The 19,289-nt window shown below is 36.2% G+C and overlaps 1 protein-coding gene across 9 annotated transcripts; it reads left to right on the forward strand.

The window, feature by feature from the left end:
• Positions 1-2,049: 2,049 nt before the first annotated feature.
• LOC116247382 (serine/threonine-protein kinase BLUS1-like) lies at positions 2,050-18,949 on the forward strand. Of its 9 annotated transcripts, none has more exons than XM_031619557.2 (23): positions 2,050-2,703; positions 4,710-4,964; positions 5,053-5,177; positions 5,293-5,337; positions 7,130-7,211; positions 9,758-9,826; positions 10,061-10,231; positions 10,356-10,421; positions 11,283-11,351; positions 11,479-11,550; positions 11,683-11,741; positions 12,046-12,303; positions 13,920-14,059; positions 14,198-14,292; positions 14,372-14,407; positions 14,484-14,558; positions 15,586-15,681; positions 15,799-15,850; positions 15,918-15,961; positions 17,778-17,842; positions 17,943-17,994; positions 18,266-18,379; positions 18,453-18,949. In XM_031619557.2, the coding sequence occupies exons 1-22, from the start codon at positions 2,530-2,532 to the stop codon at positions 18,338-18,340; spliced, it is 2,175 nt and encodes a 724-aa protein (XP_031475417.1). In that variant the 5' UTR covers positions 2,050-2,529; the 3' UTR covers positions 18,341-18,379; positions 18,453-18,949. The 9 variants fall into 9 exon arrangements, with proteins under 9 accessions (XP_031475417.1, XP_031475416.1, XP_031475423.1 ...); XM_031619556.2 differs by having other exon boundaries at positions 2,052-2,703; positions 18,464-18,949; XM_031619559.2 differs by having other exon boundaries at positions 2,054-2,703; positions 14,499-14,558; positions 18,464-18,949.
• Positions 18,950-19,289: the final 340 nt, after the last annotated feature.

Here is a 19,289-nt window from a genome sequence, read left to right on the forward strand (position 1 = left end):
CCATGTTTTGTGATTTTTTTTTTGTCGAGCTTTTGAAAAATAGTTTTTGTGTTCGAGTGAGTGACACAACCAAAACACAATTTTTTTTGTGAAACCCTACTTTTGAAAACCGATTTTTATTAATTTTTTTTCTTAAACTCAAGTTTGATGTCACCCAAACACTTAAAAAAACTCTATTTTAGAGTGCCATCCATACACCCCACTCAAACTTGAATGTTTTTTTGTTACACTAAGCACTTTTTTGTTAGAACACTAAGGGGGTTTGGATGACACTCTCTTCTAACCCAATTTTATAAAAACTTGGTTTTAAACCGAGTTTTTTAATGAGTTTTAGAAACCTTGTTTTTTTTTTTGTTTGGATGACACATCTAAAACCTGGTTTTTTAATAACTTATAATGGCCATGGTTTTCCATTCCCATTTACAAATCAGGTTTTCTTAAAATTGGGTTTTCCTCAAACTCAGTTTTAATAATACCCAAACACTCCCATAACCTGATTTTTGAAGAAAAACTTAGTTTTGAAATGTGAACACCCCCTAAAACTAATGTGTTTGCTATTTTTTTTTTTATTTGTTGCCTCAGACTAGTTACGACATGTTCTTCATTCCTTTAATTTCTTGATTCCCAAAAGAAATTAGTAACGGAAACTTTTGTGGAGCCTGAATTAATGCGTATCCTTGTCGCGTTCACGGAGTAAAAAAGTCACAACCAAACAACTCCCAACTTGTTCTTTCGTGTGCGATTGTCCTTCTTTGCTCTTTATCATCCTGATCATCAAAATGTTTTGGAACTTCCAAAAATTCTATAGTATGGATGTATCTGTTTCCGGAAATTGCCCTACTTAGTACTATTATTGGATTGATCCACGAATCAGGGTTGTGAATGAGAGGCTGCTGTTCATCAGCCCGATTTGGATGCAAGAATAGATACTGAGGTTGAGCTAAAGTTTTTAAAGAAATATAGTTTCTTTGGTCGCAAACAAAATTTTAGATATTTCAAATATTTACAATTGAGATGCATGAAAAGTGAAAGCTCGTATCTTTTCCATTGTCTTAAGGGTTGAGGGCTGCTTTAGGACTTGAATGGTCACACATCTTTTTTAGTGTTTCCAGGGTTTAGGGCTGCTTTACGACTTGAATGTTCACACAATATAAACTCAGCTTACCCCAATTGCGCTTAGAGACTCGCTTACATATAAATGTTATTTATTATGCAGCAACAAGTATATTTGACTACATTTTTTGGTGGGTAGGCTTTTGATCTCTGTGAAGGGGGAGCTTGAAGAGTACCAAGGGGAAGATATTGGATGAAATTTGAATTCTCCCCTTTTAGTACTTGAGCTTCCATTGGTGTTCTCCTATTCTAAGAGTATTAATCCGAAGATTCTGAATAGAAATGATATAATTAAACTTTCTTTTCTCGAAGGCCTTTCTTTATACCAAAAAAATGTCTATCATGGAAGCAATCGTGATTCAAATCCCAAGAAGTATCACTCTTGATCAAAGTTCAGTTCCAGGCGTGTTTTCAAAGTAAGAAGGTACCTTGCACTCAAAACCCTTTTAGTTCTGCTCTTAAAACGATTTTATGTTTGACATTTCTATTCTAATTCATTAGGAAAATGTGGCACTTTTTACACTTGGATTTAAAACTGGCTGCAAAATTTTTTTTTAATAAAACAAGTCGAAATTAGCGGCATTCATATGATTATATTGAAACCAAGATCCGATCCATTAACATATGTTGTAATTAGTCAATAGCTAAACTATAATTTCGTGATTTGATTTAAAGTAATCAACCCCGTAATCTAGGAGGAGGAGGAGAAAGGAGGGTTAGCTAGATTCAAGGTACTTGAGTCATTTTCGAGTCCAAAAGGAGGAGACCAATTTGGTTGAATCTCGTGACTCGCCCTCTTTGCAGAAAAAACGGGAGAAAAACGATTTCCACAAAATGCAAGTTCTTCTTCTTCTATCAGAAATATTATCAGAAATATGGGAGAGGAAAAAGAAAAAGATGGGAAAATTCGGGAATTTCGAAGGCCAGGATCTTCCGAGGTCGCGCCATGTCGTCTAGAGGTGTGTGAGAAGCCGCCAATAGAAGAGCTCCAAGTAGCCACGTGGGCAACCGCCCCACACAACCCACCTGCAAAGGGCCAAAGCTCCGACTCCTCTAATGGCAGTCAACGCTTGATAAGAGATAGAAAGGGAGAGAGAGTGTGAGAGGGAGAGAGAGAGAACGGTGTCCCTTTGCAAAATCTGAGATTGTTCCCGTTTTATCTTCTCTGGAGTCCTTTTGCACAGAAGGGGACAGCCCAAATGGTTGGCCTTTTTGTGGGCTCTAGGATTGTGGTGAATTTGGCGAATTGGGTTTCTAATTAGATCGTGGAGGGCAGAGATTTTTCACTTTCCCTGTTTTTCTTTTCGCGGTTTTTCTTCTCTCTTCTTTTTGGGTGATCTTTTGTGTTGCATGGGTAGCGGTTATTTTTGTTAATTTGTTGGAGAACGATAGAGTGGCGGCTAGGGAATTGAGGGGATGGGGAAACTGGGGAGTGGTCGGAAGAACTATTCTGTCTTGCCGACGGACTATAAGTTACTCGAGGAGATCGGTTACGGCGCCAGTGCTACCGTCTACAGAGCGATCTACCTCCCTTTCAATGAAGTTGTTGCAGTGAAGTGCTTGGATCTCGATAGATGCAATAGTAATCTGGTATACACATGACAGCGGAAGGAATAAGTGACCATCTTTTTTCTTTTGGTACTTTGATTTTTGATAGATGCAATATGGTAGCCGCCTGAAAGCGAGAGAAATATGTATCTTTTCTCGGCGTACTTTGTTTTATGAATTTGCTGTAGTCCCTTTCTCTTCTTGTTGATTCGTTTCAGAAATCTTTATGTTGATTTTTATCCGTAATTTTGGTGTGGGCGTTCTTGACGAGGTTTGCGTAAGTTGGCACCTTAGTACTTCTTATACTTTCATAATTTCAACTGAATTCCCTAGTGAGGACGTTTGGAGTTTTCGACGTGAAAATGGAGATAGTTGAATTATGCATCCTAGGTTGCACCTTCCGTGGTTCTTTTGTCTGAAAAGCTATGGTTATCCGAAGTTTTATTGGATGCATTCTTCAGATGGAACTTAGAATATGTCGATGGAGCGAACTGCACCCCTTGTTCTGTTAGTGGTGATCAAGGTAGACGTTAAATCGTACTTCTCATGGTAAATTCAAGTAACTAGCCATGATAGGCTTTCCACGGATGTTGATGCAATATATGAACATTACTTCAGCTCTACCTTCTAGTTAATTTAGTTTCTCAGACAAGATTAATTTCGGATTATTTGCATATGTCCATTCTCTTGCTGCTGCAATTTACTGCCATCTCCAATAGCAGAAGAAGGATAGCTTATAGAAGTCCGACAAATAAATGCAAGAAAAACCTCCATTATGTAGTAATAACAGCTCTGTAATAGGAGCTTCTTTGGTTCTTCCTATCCGGGTACCTAGGTGTGTCTGCTTTTCTTCTTTTGGCAGGCAAGCTGGGGTTAGGCAGGCCTCTGCCAGTTCATTAAAAGGACAAAAAGATCATAGACATGGGACCTAGACTGGAACCTGTATGAACTTTGCCTTCGAGTTGCAATGCTCTCCCAGAACATAGAAGTTGTCTCCATCATAAATTATAAAAATCAAAGACTTTGATATCACGTCTTTAATCTCTTTCAAGCACCTTTACTTTGGCAGGTTTTGCGAAAGACTAGTCAGCCTTGCCAAGAAAAGAGAATTCTTCATCATCTATCGTGCTTATCTGATGAAGTTGATACTTTGACTTCTCGTGTGATGACTTATTGACTGTTTTAGATAGCAGAACTGGACTTCATAGGTACATTTTTCAGCTCAGGAACTAAAAAATCTGATACAATAATTTATCGTCATGGATCTTATTTGGATCTGTTGATGTTAACAAAAATTCTTAAAGAAGCACAAAAACTGAGTTCATATGTTATTTTGAACATGTCATTTTCTTGTCATCAGTTCGTCCATAAATTTTGTTTGACAATAATTGTTACAAGTTGGAGTGAAAATTTGGAAGCATGAATGGGACTGGTCCTCTCAAGTTTTCGATGATTGTGAAAGTCAGAAGAAAGTAGAATACGATATAAATATTTTTTTTTTCAGGTGGTGTTTGTATGAAACCATCTAAAAACATTGATAAAGAAGCCAAGCCTTGAAAAAAATCAAAATTTCAAGAATTGAAACGTAGAATTAGGAAATAGTAGCCATGGAGATCAGGGTCAAATTGGCAGTTGACTTTCAGCATCCTAGAAATTGGGGTTCCTATTTACTTGAAACACTTCCATTAACCATGGTATTGAAACCCAATTATTCTGTGTTTCAGAAGGAAACCATGTTAAATAGTATGATGTTGGGTCTTGTATCTGCATATAAACGTGGATGCATGTATATGGCATAGTTTTACCTGGAATTGTTGGTGCTGTTGTTTTGTTTCAGAAATTTCATAATGGACACATTTTATGATAAAATACAAAGAACAAAGTGTTCTGAGTTGGCATGCAAACATAAAAATAAGGTAATTTAATATCTGCCGTCATTTATTGCATAAAGTTACACAATGAACTTGATGCCCATTTGGTAGGATGATGTATGTATCTGTTATCTTTTCTGTCATTTTTGCATTACTGATGTGATGCTTGCTTTGTAGGATGACATACGACGTGAGGCTCAAACTATGAGTCTAATTGACCACCCAAATGTGATAAGGGCTTATTGCTCTTTCGTTGTGGATCGGTGCCTTTGGGTTGTTATGCCATTTATGGCTGAAGGATCATGCCTGCATTTAATGAAGATTGCGTATCCTGATGGATTTGAAGAGCCAGTGATATGTTCTATTCTCAAAGAGACACTGAAAGCTTTGGAGTATCTCCATCGACATGGGCATATTCATCGGGATGTGAAGGTGAAAGCTTCATGCCTAAATAACTAGCATTGACATGGTAATTCTGGAATGCTACAGGGCGCACCTTTTGATGTAAATTGTTCTCTAGGCAGGAAATATCCTTCTAGACAGTGGCGGGATTGTGAAGCTTGGTGACTTTGGTGTTTCTGCATGCATGTTTGACAAGGGTGATAGGCAGCGTTCAAGGAATACTTTTGTTGGAACACCATGCTGGTGGGGTATCCTCATCTTTTTTTAGCATGTGATAACTGACTATTTTATTCTGATTGGAAAACAAGTTGCTTCCTTTCTTTTTTCTGCTAAAACATTTCTTTTATATTTCTCCAAGGATGGCACCGGAGGTGCTACAACCTGGTAGTGGATATGATTTCAAGTAAGCTTCGTTCACTGTTATTTTCTTTTTCTGCTGTACAATATCTCGGTTTGTTGTTACATGCTTGTTGAAAACTGAGGTCTGAATATTTGATACTGTTTATGTGGAGTTAATGTGTCACAATGTTGGCTTGGTTGGACACTTGACAGTGATTCAATTTGGACATGGCTTATTAGGATTCATTTCATGCTATTTTTTCTACTTAGGGCATATCTAATGATATTAATCCATGAATTTCCAATTATATAGATATTATTTCTTGAATTATGAAGCTATCTGTTTTACAAAACTCTTTTAAGTATAATATCATTATTGCAGTTGACACTGTTAAGAAATTTTGAGGTTGTCCTGGTAGATGTACATACTGTAGATTTTCCTTTGAAGTATAGCTAGCTGCATTAGGCTATACTTTCATGGCATTTACACATAAACGTTTAGGAAATTTAGAGGAAGAGGCAGAAATGTGATCTAACCATTCAAACAAGCATTCTGTGCAGTAACTAGCAGTCCAAAATGCCTAGGCAATGTGGCTGCCCCTTTCAAGATCAAGAGAAACTTCTACTAATATTGTTTCACATCATGATGTTACATTTTTATCCTGACAGTTTTAGGGTTCCTTTTTATGACTGAAATTGTCATTTTTTGTTAAGACTTCAAAGTTCATGCTCTTTAGTGTATTTTGTCTGATTTCAGTTGCCTGCAGCTTGACACCTTGTGCTTTTGACTACAAAGTACAAAGTCAAATAACTGTGTCAATCTTCCGGTCAAGTTAGAAGGTGATCAGATATTAGCCTGGGCTATTTAGTTCTTGAGTTATTAAATGTTTGGCTGAACAAAATGAGAGGAAAAGGAAAGGACAGACAAAACTGTGTTTGAATGTCCACTTAAAGAGGAGAGAAAGGAAATATTGCAACTTTTGTGCTTAGTTAGGAAAGAAAGGAGAGGAGATGAAAGGAAAGGAAAGGAAAAGATGTGTGTCTTCAGTCCATCCAAAAATGGAATGATTGGAAGGGAAAGGAATATATGTTCTGAATAAAAGAGAAGTTTCCCCTTATTAAGCCCTTCCTTTTCTTTTCCAGCATTAATCCCTCCTCCCCTCCCCCCCCCCCCCCCCCTTTCCTTTCCATCATTTAAGGTCCTTTCCTTTTTCTTCATCCATACAGAATCTTAAACTGATGTATTTGGAGCAATATTTACCTGCCGTATTATGTAAAATTAGTGTTAAAAACTTGAGTCAGTGTGAGGAAGATGTAAAATTAGTGTTAAAAACTTGAGTCAGTGTGAGGAAGTTAAGTTAGCACTTGATTGTTTCGCAGAATGTTGGGATAAGGCGGCGTTGATCTTTCTTAATAAGTAGTCCATGCTACACTCCGCAAAGTCCTACAGATGTATCTTCATAGATTAAGTTGGATGTCTATTTTGTCAGATCTCATTGCATCTAGTCTGTGAAATGTAAGAATACCATACACAGAGCTTGGTTTTAACAAGGTAGACTCAGTTGACTCCAGGACTTACTAATATCGGATCAGTTAAGAACTTAAGATGGTGATCAGTATGTTGGTGCCTGTACTTGATATTTTTGAATCACTGTGTAGTGTGTTATACTACTCGCTTCAATTTTCAAGCTTCTCTTTCAATCACTTATTGCATCTTTTCTTCCTATAAACAAATCTATCCTTTTAAGGATTAATTCTGTGAATTGCAAGTTATGCATGACAAATGTATTCTTAGATTAACAAGGTAGGGTTTACTAGTGAGATCGGAAACTTGAAATTTCACTTGGTTGCTGCAGAGCGGACATTTGGTCATTTGGAATAACTGCACTAGAATTGGCACATGGTCATGCACCCTTTTCGAAGTATCCTCCAATGAAGGTAACTGCATCCATACACTTAGATGTTGAATAAAAATATTATGCCGAAGCATGACATTGAATTTTTACTTGTATATGGTTTCAGATCATGAGTGAAAAAAAAGCTAAAAGTGTTGCACCGTGATATATTCTTCTTTTTCTAAGCTTTGCTTCAATAGTTTTGTTGGCTATGGAACGTTGTTGTAGCTACTCTATAAGGTGAAAATGAAGTCAAGTTTTTCATGATTGAAAGGTGGCATTCCAAACTAAGGATGGCTTGTATTAGCTAGTGGAATTGTCTTTCTGCTAAACGGGGAAACCTCCTCTTCCAAGAAGAAAACCACTCTTTGTTTTCTTTGGAGGGTGTCTTTCTATTTTTCCAAGTCAGAATCAAGAATTCTTTCTTCCATAGATCTGAAATAAGATCTTCTCTTAGAAATAACTCATCCAATTTTTCTGTGGAAAAGCTATAATATCAGGGCTTTAACCATTTGCCTTCTGCATGATGGGCCAATGAGGAAATATGAAGGTTTAAGCTATTCGAGAAGGTGATTTAATCTCATTAAGGGCATGTTTGATGATGAGGAAAGCTTGTGCCCTTTACTGCTGATGAGTTCCCCTGCAGTAAAAAAGTCCTCAATGTTGATTGAAAAGCAGGGTTAATTGGGTTGAATAGTCAACCCCTGGTTGATGGAAGGAGGGACATTCTTCTGCTCCCTCTACCAAGGGAAGAATGTCCTTGCTTATGAAGCACATCTTCTAAGGTGCAAACCATAGCCGCAAATATCGTGATATTTTCGAAAATATCACGATTAACGAGAGAAATAAAGGAAACAATAAAAACGGGAAAATATCGTGATATATTGAAAAAAACGTTAAAAATGAATTTATCGCGATTTTTTCACAATTTTTTCGTTTATTTCTTATTTCATTTTCTGCTTTTATTTTTTTCAACTTTTGTTTCATTGTTTTATTTCCTCATGTTTTTGGTATTTAACATGACCTCCTTATTAGTTTTTCATTTCTCTTATTTTTACCTAAAATTTTGATTTAAAAAAAAAACTCTGAGCTTTTCTAGAGATTTTCCCAAGAAAAATACAACTTTGCCGATACATGCCCGAGCAAAACCTTGTCAATAAAAACCCAAGAACGATATTTATGGCTATGGTACAGATTGTCGAGGTCAGGATATTATGCACAGATTTAGGGCAATAGCAAGAATCTGCTGCATGAACCTTCCTGAATATCAACCCCTCAAGGTAAAGCTGCAAAGGTTGCCTATGCAAGATGATGTGATGGGTGAACACTACAGAAGCTAGCATAAGTCTTTGAAGGAAATCCTGGCTCTGCCATGGCTAAGTCACACAACCTTTTTGAAATAGTTTCAGGTAACTGGGGTCACAGCACAGAGCTTGCATCGGGCGATCTGTTTAATCACATCCGCCCGATGCATTGCATGGGGTGGCTGTGATTAGATGGAGCTCAAAATGGCCAAAGAATTTAAGCTCCTATATATATGTGTTTGTGTATATGTATGAATGCATCTATATACGTATGTATATATAGGATCTCTCTCTTTTTTTCTCTCTCTATATATATATCATTGTCACAAATATCCTTCTCTAGAAAATCTCAGCGAGGTTTTTCTCGGTTATTTTTCAGCAAAGTTATTATTCTTGGGCAAATCTCAGGAAAATGTCGACAATGTTTAAAAATAAAAAATAAAAAACTTTAAAAGTTCAAAAAATTACAAAATATGAAAATCTGAGAAAAAAAACACGATAAATTCCCAATAAATTCGCGAAATTTTCATTTTGGCAAGATTTTTATCTTGAATCTGTCCACGTTTCGCTATAGTCATGACATGGCTTTACCTGTTTATTTATTTCCTGAAAATGTTGGACCATTTATTGTCAGGTTTATGTTTTCCATTGCTATTCTAGCATGTCACCTTCTGATTAATAACCAGCCTTTAATCTCTCTTTGGAACAGAACAAATTTTTTGTAGGATTTGTTCCTAAATGACTTATTTCACATGACAAGAGCTAGCATAACAAGAACCATCAGATTTAATGATAAATCCAAATCTGAGCCTGAGTCCATTCAGAATTTTGTTGACCAATGATGTGTTGATCAGATAGGAGTTATAGCAAATCCAAATAGACTGATTTGAAATGGTCAACAGGTCAACTACCATACATTTATCCAAAGCATTTGCATGCCTAAGACCAGCCCTCTCAGGGCATGGCTGACTGACACATGGGCACTTCTTAATAGTTGTGTCATCCATTCCCCACCCTCCCTGCCCAAAAACAACCTTGGGCAGGAGGAACGAGGGGTTAGGCCATAAGTGTGGAAAAGTGGGCACATCCTGCTCTTTTAATCTCTTATGTCTTATCCGTTGGTTAAATATAAATGTTAGTAAATATCGACAATGTACATATGTACATATCTGTATATGTATACATGTAATGTTTTTTTATGTCAACTTTCAGTTCAATGCTTTGCACATGAACTTTGAAATATATTTATGATTTCTGACTTGAATGTATGTTTTATTATGAACAGGTTCTTCTGATGACCATCCAAAATGCTCCACCTGGTCTTGATTATGAGCGGGATAAAAAGTTTTCAAAGGTACTTGTAGTCTTTCTGAATGATGATTGAAAAGGCATAAAACTTGTTAATAAAACTAAAATTTAGAACTTAGTTCTTTCTGATGCAAGAAAATTTGTCTTCATAAAACAGAAATTTTGTGTTAAATAATAGCTCAAGATTGACTCTGGTTTGCTAAATTATATCATAGTTTTTTTTTCTTTTCTTGAGAATTGTTAGTCAATTTCTAATTAGAAGAGTTCCAGTTGTGATCAGTCTTTTAAGGAAATGGTTGCTATGTGCTTGGTGAAAGATCAAACTAAGAGGCCAACTGCAGAGAAATTGTTGAAGCATTCTTTTTTCAAACATGCAAAGTCGCCAGAAGTATCCGTAAAACACATTTTGGCAGATTTGCCCCCACTGTGGGACCGTGTGAAGGCTCTCCAGGTAGCTACCTCTGCTTTTCTTCTACACTGGGATGAATAACGATTCAATTGTTTGCTTTGTTGACGTTTTATTTTATTTGTTATTTTGCTCCCACATAATGAATTATGTTTTATTTGTGATGTAGCTCAAGGATGCTGCTCAATTAGCCTTGAAGAGAATGCCATCAGCAGAGCAAGAAGCACTATCTCAGGTTTGATCAACTTTGTAGTTTGTACACATTTTTAACTTCCAAGGATAGTGCTTTGCATTTAATTTATTTTCCATTTTTTGTCGGAGAGCCAGCTCATGTTCTTTGATGATTGCATTGGTTTGAGCAGATACATTTTCAATTAGTATGAGAAGTTATAGCTGTCAGCCTGTCCTATACTTAAAACATGACAGTTGGCAATGAACCTCACTGTTCCACATATCCAAATGTTGTTTGTGACCTTACCTTTTTATTTTGATGTGGGAAATGTTTACAATTTTTTAAGGGTTCCTGTACATGTTAATAATCATGCATATTTGTAGTTGCGTGCATAATTACTAAAAAAGAGAAAGTAGCAACTATTAGAAGTTCCTGCTTTAGAACTGCATATGTGCTTGTGTCCTGTAAATCATGAAATTGTAGATTAACTGTATAGTCACAGAAAATGAGTTTTTTAAAAAAAAAAACTTGAAAAAAACGCGATAAATTAAATGGCTGTTTAAAACTTAAAAAAAGCGTTTTTTTCGTATTTTTTTATTTTTTTCAGTTTTTTTAATGCCAAATATTTTTTTAATACCCTTTTTTGCATTTTTTTCTTTTTTTTTTCTGATTTATTAAAAAAAAACGATACGGTTACGATACGTTACGATATTTTACAATACAACGTAACTTAAAGCCAGACCGATACGGCTTACGATACGCTTTTTACAACATTGTAAATAGTTCTCAATTGAGGACATAGGCTTTCCATAAAAATGATTGTAGTCCTGGTAACGTTAGGGTCTAAAAACCAGGTATATACTGCAATAAATACAATGTCATTAGCAAACTTACTTTTGTATTTGTGTACTTTTGACATGGCAGAGCGAGTATAAGAGGGGAGTTAGTGCATGGAACTTTGATATTGAGGACTTGAAAGCTCAAGCATCTCTGGTCAGTGACATCTTTTCCATCATCGGTTTTTGATGTTAATCTTCCATGACAAATGTGGGAGCATTCTTACTGCAAGTTTGATATAATAATAAGGTGTGTCCACTGTCTTCTTTAACTTTCTACATAGATCCAAGATGATGAAGATCTTATTGGTATGAGAGAGGAAGATGAGGATCCCAGAATACTAATGAAGGATAAGGTTAATATATTTGTTGGGCCTTCAAATTATTTGGATCAAGAACAGGGGATGCTATTTTCAAAATGTTATGCTGTCTTTGATTCTGTAGCTGTAACATGACATACAATAAGATTTTTTGGCTTAAATTTACAGGCCTCATCTTCATCTCATACTTCATCAGGAAAATCAGCACTTACGGCTGTCATTGGCAGGTGCAAGAAGTGAACCTCTCTCTCTCCCTCATATATTCATGTGTATACACGTCTGTGCTTGCTCTTGCACAGACACATACATGTTCATGTGTTTGTCTGTTTATAACAGGCTTCCAGATACACATTCCAAATTTCCAATCAACCTTGCCAGCTCATGCTTTATTTGGATTTTGCTTGTTAAAATTGTGACCATGACTCTCATCGTTTCTGATGTGATAATTTGACCTTTAATCTCTACTTTATGGGATTCATATATTTCTGACATTTTTAACTGGTTGAACCCCCTCCCTTTCTCTTCTTGCAGAGAGAACACAAGAAATGCTTCCGTTTCAGAAGGCAGACACTCAAAAGAGGAGGTAGTGTCATTAGAATCAGCTGTCTCTACTAATGAGCCTACAACTGAGATCCAATCTTCGACACCAAAAGGCAAAATAGGGAAGAGCTGTGGAGGTGAAGATAAGGTGAAAAACAATGGTGGGAATCACACTTTGAACAAATCCAATGGTGAACAACCTGTCCCTTCTCGTGCTCCTAGTTTAGAGGGGGAGTTAGGGCCCGACAGGTTAGTCATCTGGTTGTGATTTTTAGTCAATTGTTTGAGATTTAATATAACCAAATAGTAGTGGAAGCATTGCTACAAATATCATCATTTTCGCCCAAAATCTTGCATCAAAAACACGAAAACAAAAGAAAAAAGAAAAAAAAAAGAAAAAATTGCAGCATCTTGGAAAAAGCACCAAAATGAAAATACCATGTTCTTTTACTTTTTTCTGGAAAATTTATTTTTTGCGTGTATTTTAAACTTTTGACATTTATTTTTAATATTTTAATAATTATTTTGAATTATGTTACTGTAAGAAAATCAAAAGAAGACTGTTTTATTTTTGTAATTTTCCATTTTTTGGATTAAGGAGATTTCTTGAGAAAAACAACATTCCAAATTATCACCTGAGTTAAACCTTGCCTTGGGAACCTGAAAATGACATTTGTGACAATAGTAAAACTAAAACATGAATATGATAAACATGTTTTCTTCTCAGCACTTTTACTATGTTTCGTATATGGGAGTCACTAATGGCTGCAGCCAAATCATTTATATGGTTTTATTTATGAAAGCATACTGTTTCCTGTTGCAAGCGAAAGCAGTGCTACCATGGCATTGCCATACTTTGTATTTTTCCTAGGAAACAGCATTTTCTTAATCTAATTTTTGTGGTTGCCCCACCTGTTTGGCCATTTACGGCACACACCCCCCCCCCCCCCCCCCGCCTCAAACCCCCCGCAAAAAAAAAAAAAACACATGAACAACGGCATGTACTGATGAAAGAAGATAAAAATCAAAAGGGAGCAATACAACAATTACATTGTCTTTTCTGAGGGTTGTCTGAGAGTACTGTTTCCATAGTCGGGCACTATTCCAAGGTGAGAGAGTGTGATAACTAATTACCAAGCATTAGCATCCACCATGCCAGGTGGATGCTAATCAATGGAATCAAGAACAAGAAAATGAGCAGATTTAAAGGATTGCTCGAGGAAATAAAGAAGCATAAATGGGAGTAAAAACCTGAATATATCTAGTTCTGTCATTTTCTGTGGACACTGACATCGATATAATAACCATAATAGCCTGTTAATATTCTGATTTTTGTGAGTACAAGTTCTTTTTTAGTACAGTTACACAGTCCTGTAATCAGGAAGCCAATGCCTTTCATACAACTATCATTAACGAGAACTAATAGATACCTTCTACAAGTATGTCCAGGATAGAAGACACATGTCTTATAGTCCAGACTCCAAACCAATATATACTCAGATGACGAGTAGTTTGCTGTTATCAATCTTCATAAATATAATTCATCTTAGTCTTTTGGCCATATTGTCATACATAAAAGCTACCAGTTCCTGGCACTTCATATGTGATTTATAAATTATAGGTGATGCATGTTAGTGATTGGAAATTTGGATCGACATATTTTAATGAATATGATGGCCAATCATAGTACAGTGGAAATGTTTCAAAAGGTCTATGTGACTTGGATTGGCAACCTGTGATCTCGGGGATGATTGTGGTGTCCAAGGACAAAATTTGCATGTATCTTTATGCCTTCATTATCATCCCATCTTTTGTGAGCTTTCAAAGCTAAAAGTGTTAGCTTATGGTTGCTTTTCTGTTGATAGGGGTGAACTCAGCAGTCAGTCAGCATCTGAAAAAGTATCCAAACGTGATGCCCGTAAAGAGTCCAATCTTAGTGGGCCTTTGATGCTCCCAAAGCGAGCTTCCATGAACAGTTTATCAGCTCCTATCAGAACATCAGGTGGTAAAATGATTCTATGAATGCTGAGTTCTCAAAATTCTAGTTCCATAATCATCATCTTGATTAATCATGAATATGTTTGTAGCTGTAGCACTTGTTTCTTATATTTATTATTTGTGTTTCACTTTCGGTCACATATAGGCTATAGAGATCTGCTGGAGGACAAAACAAAGGCAAATGTGGTCCAAATTAAAGGTCGTTTCTCAGTGACATCTGAAAATGTGGATGTTGTAAAGGTATTTCTTCCGTCTCTTCAAATCTTCCGTTTTTCCTTTGCAATAGAAGCATCATATTGAGTAGGAACTTGCAATGTAGGATATTCCTTTGTGTGCAATATCACGAAGATCTCAGGTCAGCAGTCACTTTAGTTGCTATGGGGCAGCTCTTTTTTCCCCTGAACTAGGCTAGTTCATGCTTCACATTCTAGTCTTCTGATCCTCAGGAATCTCAGCTAAGAAAATCTGCTAGTGTTGGCGATTGGCAGCATGATAACAAGCCAATGGTGTGTACTGCCTTCAATTTTAAATCATTAATTATTTCCATTGAATTCATTGCAGGAATCAAAATGCATTTTTTGTAAAATTTCTACCATTTTAATTAAAAGTACTGCTTCTTGAATGCAAATAAACATATTTGACTTTTCTGTTTCCAGTTCCTTATATAACTTAACATGAGTTCCGCTGTTACACTATGTTCCTTTCATGGAGATCTATTTGCTGTTTAAACTCATTATGATCTTAGTTATTCCAAAAGAAAGGAGTGGACATAATAATATCCTTTCTTTGCATTACACAGTTCTGTGTGTGTGTGTGTGAAAGAAAGCGACCTATTCCTACTGGCATTGTTCAAGGAGTGCAGGCCATCGTCTTGGAGATGGTTCGAAAGGCAATAGTCACAGCAGGAACAGTTCGCTTTCTATGCATGTGCATATATGTATGTGTGGCTCCTGGAATATATGCACACTATAAGCACTGCCATGAGCCATATGATTGATAAGCTCAGGCTGCTCAGTGGGTAGTGGCTTAGTGATTTGCTGCGTTATGTGTCCTGACTTCGATGTTATTGTCTTCACTGCTTTTATACAGTGGAGATCTATTACTGAAAAGTGCGAACATTCAAGATTAGTTGGTGCAACATGAACTTTTCAAGTTGTCTTTTAGAACAGAAGCTACTTAAGTCTATGCTGATATCTTTCCTGGAGACAGTAAACATAAGCTGATGTGGAGAGCTTCCTGCTCCAAGACAAACTTTTTTCATCTGCATAAGTGATGGAGTTTTTTCTCAAAAAGTGTACTTAGAAGAACTGCATTTTGTATGGAACCACTCTCCTGCGATTTCCTATGTAACCAATGGCTCTCTGTAATTCATAAATTTCAACCAGTTCAAGTCAATTGTTATATTTGGTTACCTAAGCTACCATCTTTCACAAATAGTAATATCTCTTTGTTTCTAGTTCTCAAAGCTAGTGATCTAGCAGCGTTCGACCTTTTTCGTTTGACTGATACATTTTTCTTTTACTGTTTTGTCAGCCTGTAATGCCCAAAGAAATTTGTGATGGTTCAGCCTCACCATCAGCTCTTGTGGGACACTTACAAAACCTTTTCCAGCAAACAGTAGTTCAACAGGCAAGAACCATTCTGGATGACTTAATATTTCTTTGTTAGACAAAAAAACCTTCTCATAACTTTTCAAGTTTAACTTTGCTTTCTTATATGTTTGTATCTATTTTCTGTTGCTTTCAGGATCTCATCACGAATCTAATAAGTAGCCTGCAGCAAAATGAGTTTGTAGATGGTGAGAATACTAGATTTTGTAGTTTTGTGTCCAGCAGTTTGGTTGCCTAATCATGTTTTCTGACCAGGGAAATTGTCATCTCAAGTTCCAACTCTTGGCAGTGATGCACTGGTAGGTTAAACATTTGATATTCCGTTGTCTAAATATTGCTGCATACAGAGGAACATAACATTCCAAACTAGTTGAATGCTACAAAAAACTGGATATGTTATGAGAGTTTTAACCATGATTTTTTAGCTTTTTGTGACATAATTCAGTATCACTATAGCCAGTATCTCTATTGAAAATATCCCTGTATTATCACTGTCTTCCAGCCGGCTAATTGTATAGGCAAACATCAGGATATTTTCAAAATATCTCCAAAACATATATCTCAGTAACATCATGAACTTGTTTCCTAAATTCACTTTTCTGTACATTTTAATATGTATTTCCATTTCATTGTTTCTTTATAATTTAAGACATTTTAAAGGTTTTTCTTTTCTTAGAAAATACTAGAAAAACCTGTCATTTCATAGTCCTCTTATTCACTTTATTCCCAAATTCTAGAGTGCCCAGTAATTTGTAGGAAAGAATGTCCAAGAATTTGTAAGAAAAATATACTTTGAAAAGAATCCAGATAAAATACATTATCAAGAACGACTTTTGCATCGCCTTAAATCATTGTCACAGAAAACGCGTATTAATAAAAAAAACATGTTAAATACGTCAAAAATAAGTCAGCCATATAAAATGACAATTAGATGCATTTGTTTTTAAATGCCAGAAAATAAAAAATGTGAAAAAATGCATATTATACGTGTTTTTTTCGTATTTTTTATTAATTTTTATTTTTTATTACTTTTCAAGATTTATTAAATCTTTTAAATTTTTTAAAATTTGCCGAGATTTTTCCGAGATATTCTCAAGATATACAACTTTGCCGTATTATACCCGAGAAATCTCTCTCCATATAATACCCATACACGATATATGTGAGAATGCCCTAAATAAAGGCTACTTTGTAATGTCACCTGACAATAACTCCAAATCTTCAGATCTATTATGGTCCATCAAAAACAACTCTGGTACAAGTATTTGAATTTTGAACACATTGATACATTCCAAATGGAGCTAAAAGTAGCTGTAATACTGTTGATACTGCTGAAGCACTATTGCAGCAATTCAACCTCAAAATTTTGCCTGGTTTTAGTAATTGCAGAAAAAGTTGAAATAATTTCTTGATTTTTGAGTTTGTTTCTGACATTTGAGGGCTGATTGAAGAAATTCGAGATAGTTTCTATTCCTGTTCCAATGGAAGGTGAAAGAGACCCTCAAGATTTTACTAAGTCAGCACATCATGCGGCCAACTCACTTTATTGGGGTACCAGAACAGAAATATACCCTTAAGAAAGTTGAAAGGCTGCAAAAGGAAATAAAAGAAATCATGTTCCAATATAGTGTGTGGAAAGTATGGTTGACTGTGCATAGCTTAAACTATTATTTTTATACTTGTAGATTTGTGAATGGAAAATCATGACCTTAGGCAAGCAGTGTGGTTAGTTATGGGCTATATCATGTTTGACATAACTGTAGATCTTACATAGAAGAATGGACCTGCTTTGGATCTTAAATGCTGACATTCCAGTAGCTAGGATAAAGTTAACAGAACAGTAGAATCTGTTATTTTCATGTTGGAAAGATAGGAAATGGATTGGTTAGGCCTGATTTTGACCCCTACCTTACCATGTTTTGGTTGACTCCAAGTGGATTCAGTGAAGACCCAATATTTTATCATATCAAACATGTGGTTACAGTACCTTGAACACATAATTGAGTCCTTCAGACCTCCTAAGCTCTTCAATTATATCCCTACCTTGACATTACAACTAATTTCTGCATGTGCATCCTCTTATTTGCATTAAACTGTTTCTTTTCTTTTTGGCAGAATGAGGCAGCTCCCTCTGAAAGAGAGCGACTACTGCTGACTAAGGTTTCAGAGTTGCAAAACAGGTGCTTCATCATCAATAATCCATGCATCACGTTCAGATTAATTTCATTCTGTGCAGATGAAGGAAAAGTAGATTAATAACATCTATGTTGCTCAATGCAGGGTGTCAAGTCTAACTGATGAACTCATGGCAGAAAGAGCAAAATACATGCATGTAAACCAGAGATAACTTTTCTTTTCAACTTTTTCCTTGTTATGTTTCACTGTTATAAGTTTATAACTTAGGACACATCTGTCCAACTAATTTAGATCTCTAAATTCCATATATTTTGGAAGATCTCGTATCATGGAATGGTTTAACATATAGAGTTGAATGATATTATGAATTTAATTTTTCAATTCAATCTAGCAAACTGAAGTACATGCAGATTCATGTAAGGAGGAGGTGTTTGTTCCTGATGCCTAATCTATCTCTATAATGCCAGTTACAACAGCAGCTAAATGACATTCCTAACCGGGAAAAGATTGCAGTGAAGAAAGTAGGAAAAATAGACACCTGAAGCTGAATTGTACAAATTGTCTTGTGTGTTTGTTTTCTGGTAATAATTTTTCACTCATATCAACTTTGTTTTACAAATTCATCAATTATTCTTCTCTTCTCACTTGCCATAGTCTGGTTTAAGTGCCCAAAATGCAGATGCCATCACTCATTTGCTGGATGCTGTTGTGCTTCTTCAAATATTTTGACGAGGGCTCCACTGGTCGATGACATTTGTACACAGCCTCCTCAGAAGAAGCACCAGCCTTCCTGAGACATTTCTTCTAACGGGTTGCGGAGGCCCACAATTCAACTGCAGTTGGAGGTTTTGAAAACTGCAGTCGTTGGATTATGACAATCAGGTGCAATTGTCAGTCAGGAGCGGAAAAACCAGCTAATATCAGCTTAGGAGAGAGCTCCTGTGAGTGTGCAGAGTTATTTTGTAGACATATAATAATAATATTTTATCATGGAAGGGCGGTGTCATTGCGGTTAATAATGGCGAACTGCAACTTTTTTGTAAGCTATATCTCTTGTTGTTGTCTTCTTTTTGAGGGTATTATGTATCGGATTCTTGTTCAGAATATCATCAGTTAATAATATAATCATGGGCGAAGAATGATTCACCATATCTCATTTTGATGCATACAAACTGAGAAAAGTTAGGACCTCTTTTTCGAAAAGTTAATGCCCGAAAACTCTCTCTCTCTCTCTCTCTCTCTGAAAATGTAAGAGCCGGACATTTGGCAATGACAGTAGGCCATGAATCTGCCCCTGTGAAATAGTGTGTGTTCTCAAAGCCTGCCCCAACAATGTTACTGTTTTAATTTTCATTGCCAAACGGCCTATTAGAGGAACATCCATCTCGCTCATGAGAATGTTGCGGACTGTCAGCTTAGCAGCCATAGCTCACCTCACTGCACCAATCCGTCTCCTAATATCTCTGCTATTTTATTTCGTCTTTTCTTCTT

The sequence above is a fragment of the Nymphaea colorata genome, chromosome 2 (genome assembly GCF_008831285.2).
Source record: "Nymphaea colorata isolate Beijing-Zhang1983 chromosome 2, ASM883128v2, whole genome shotgun sequence".
NCBI classification, from domain to species: domain Eukaryota; kingdom Viridiplantae; phylum Streptophyta; class Magnoliopsida; order Nymphaeales; family Nymphaeaceae; genus Nymphaea; species Nymphaea colorata.

What these genes read in the sequence shown, in the direction of transcription:
- LOC116247382 (XM_031619557.2), top strand. Translation starts at nt 2,530, where the DNA reads ATGGGGAAACTGGGGAGTGGTCGGAAGAACTATTCTGTCTTGCCGACG. An exon ending in ATAGATGCAATAGTAATCTG is followed by an intron (nt 2,704 to 4,709) that starts GTATACACATGA and finishes CTTGCTTTGTAG; the next exon opens with GATGACATACGACGTGAGGC. An exon ending in AGCAAGAAGCACTATCTCAG is followed by an intron (nt 10,422 to 11,282) that starts GTTTGATCAACT and finishes TTGACATGGCAG; the next exon opens with AGCGAGTATAAGAGGGGAGT.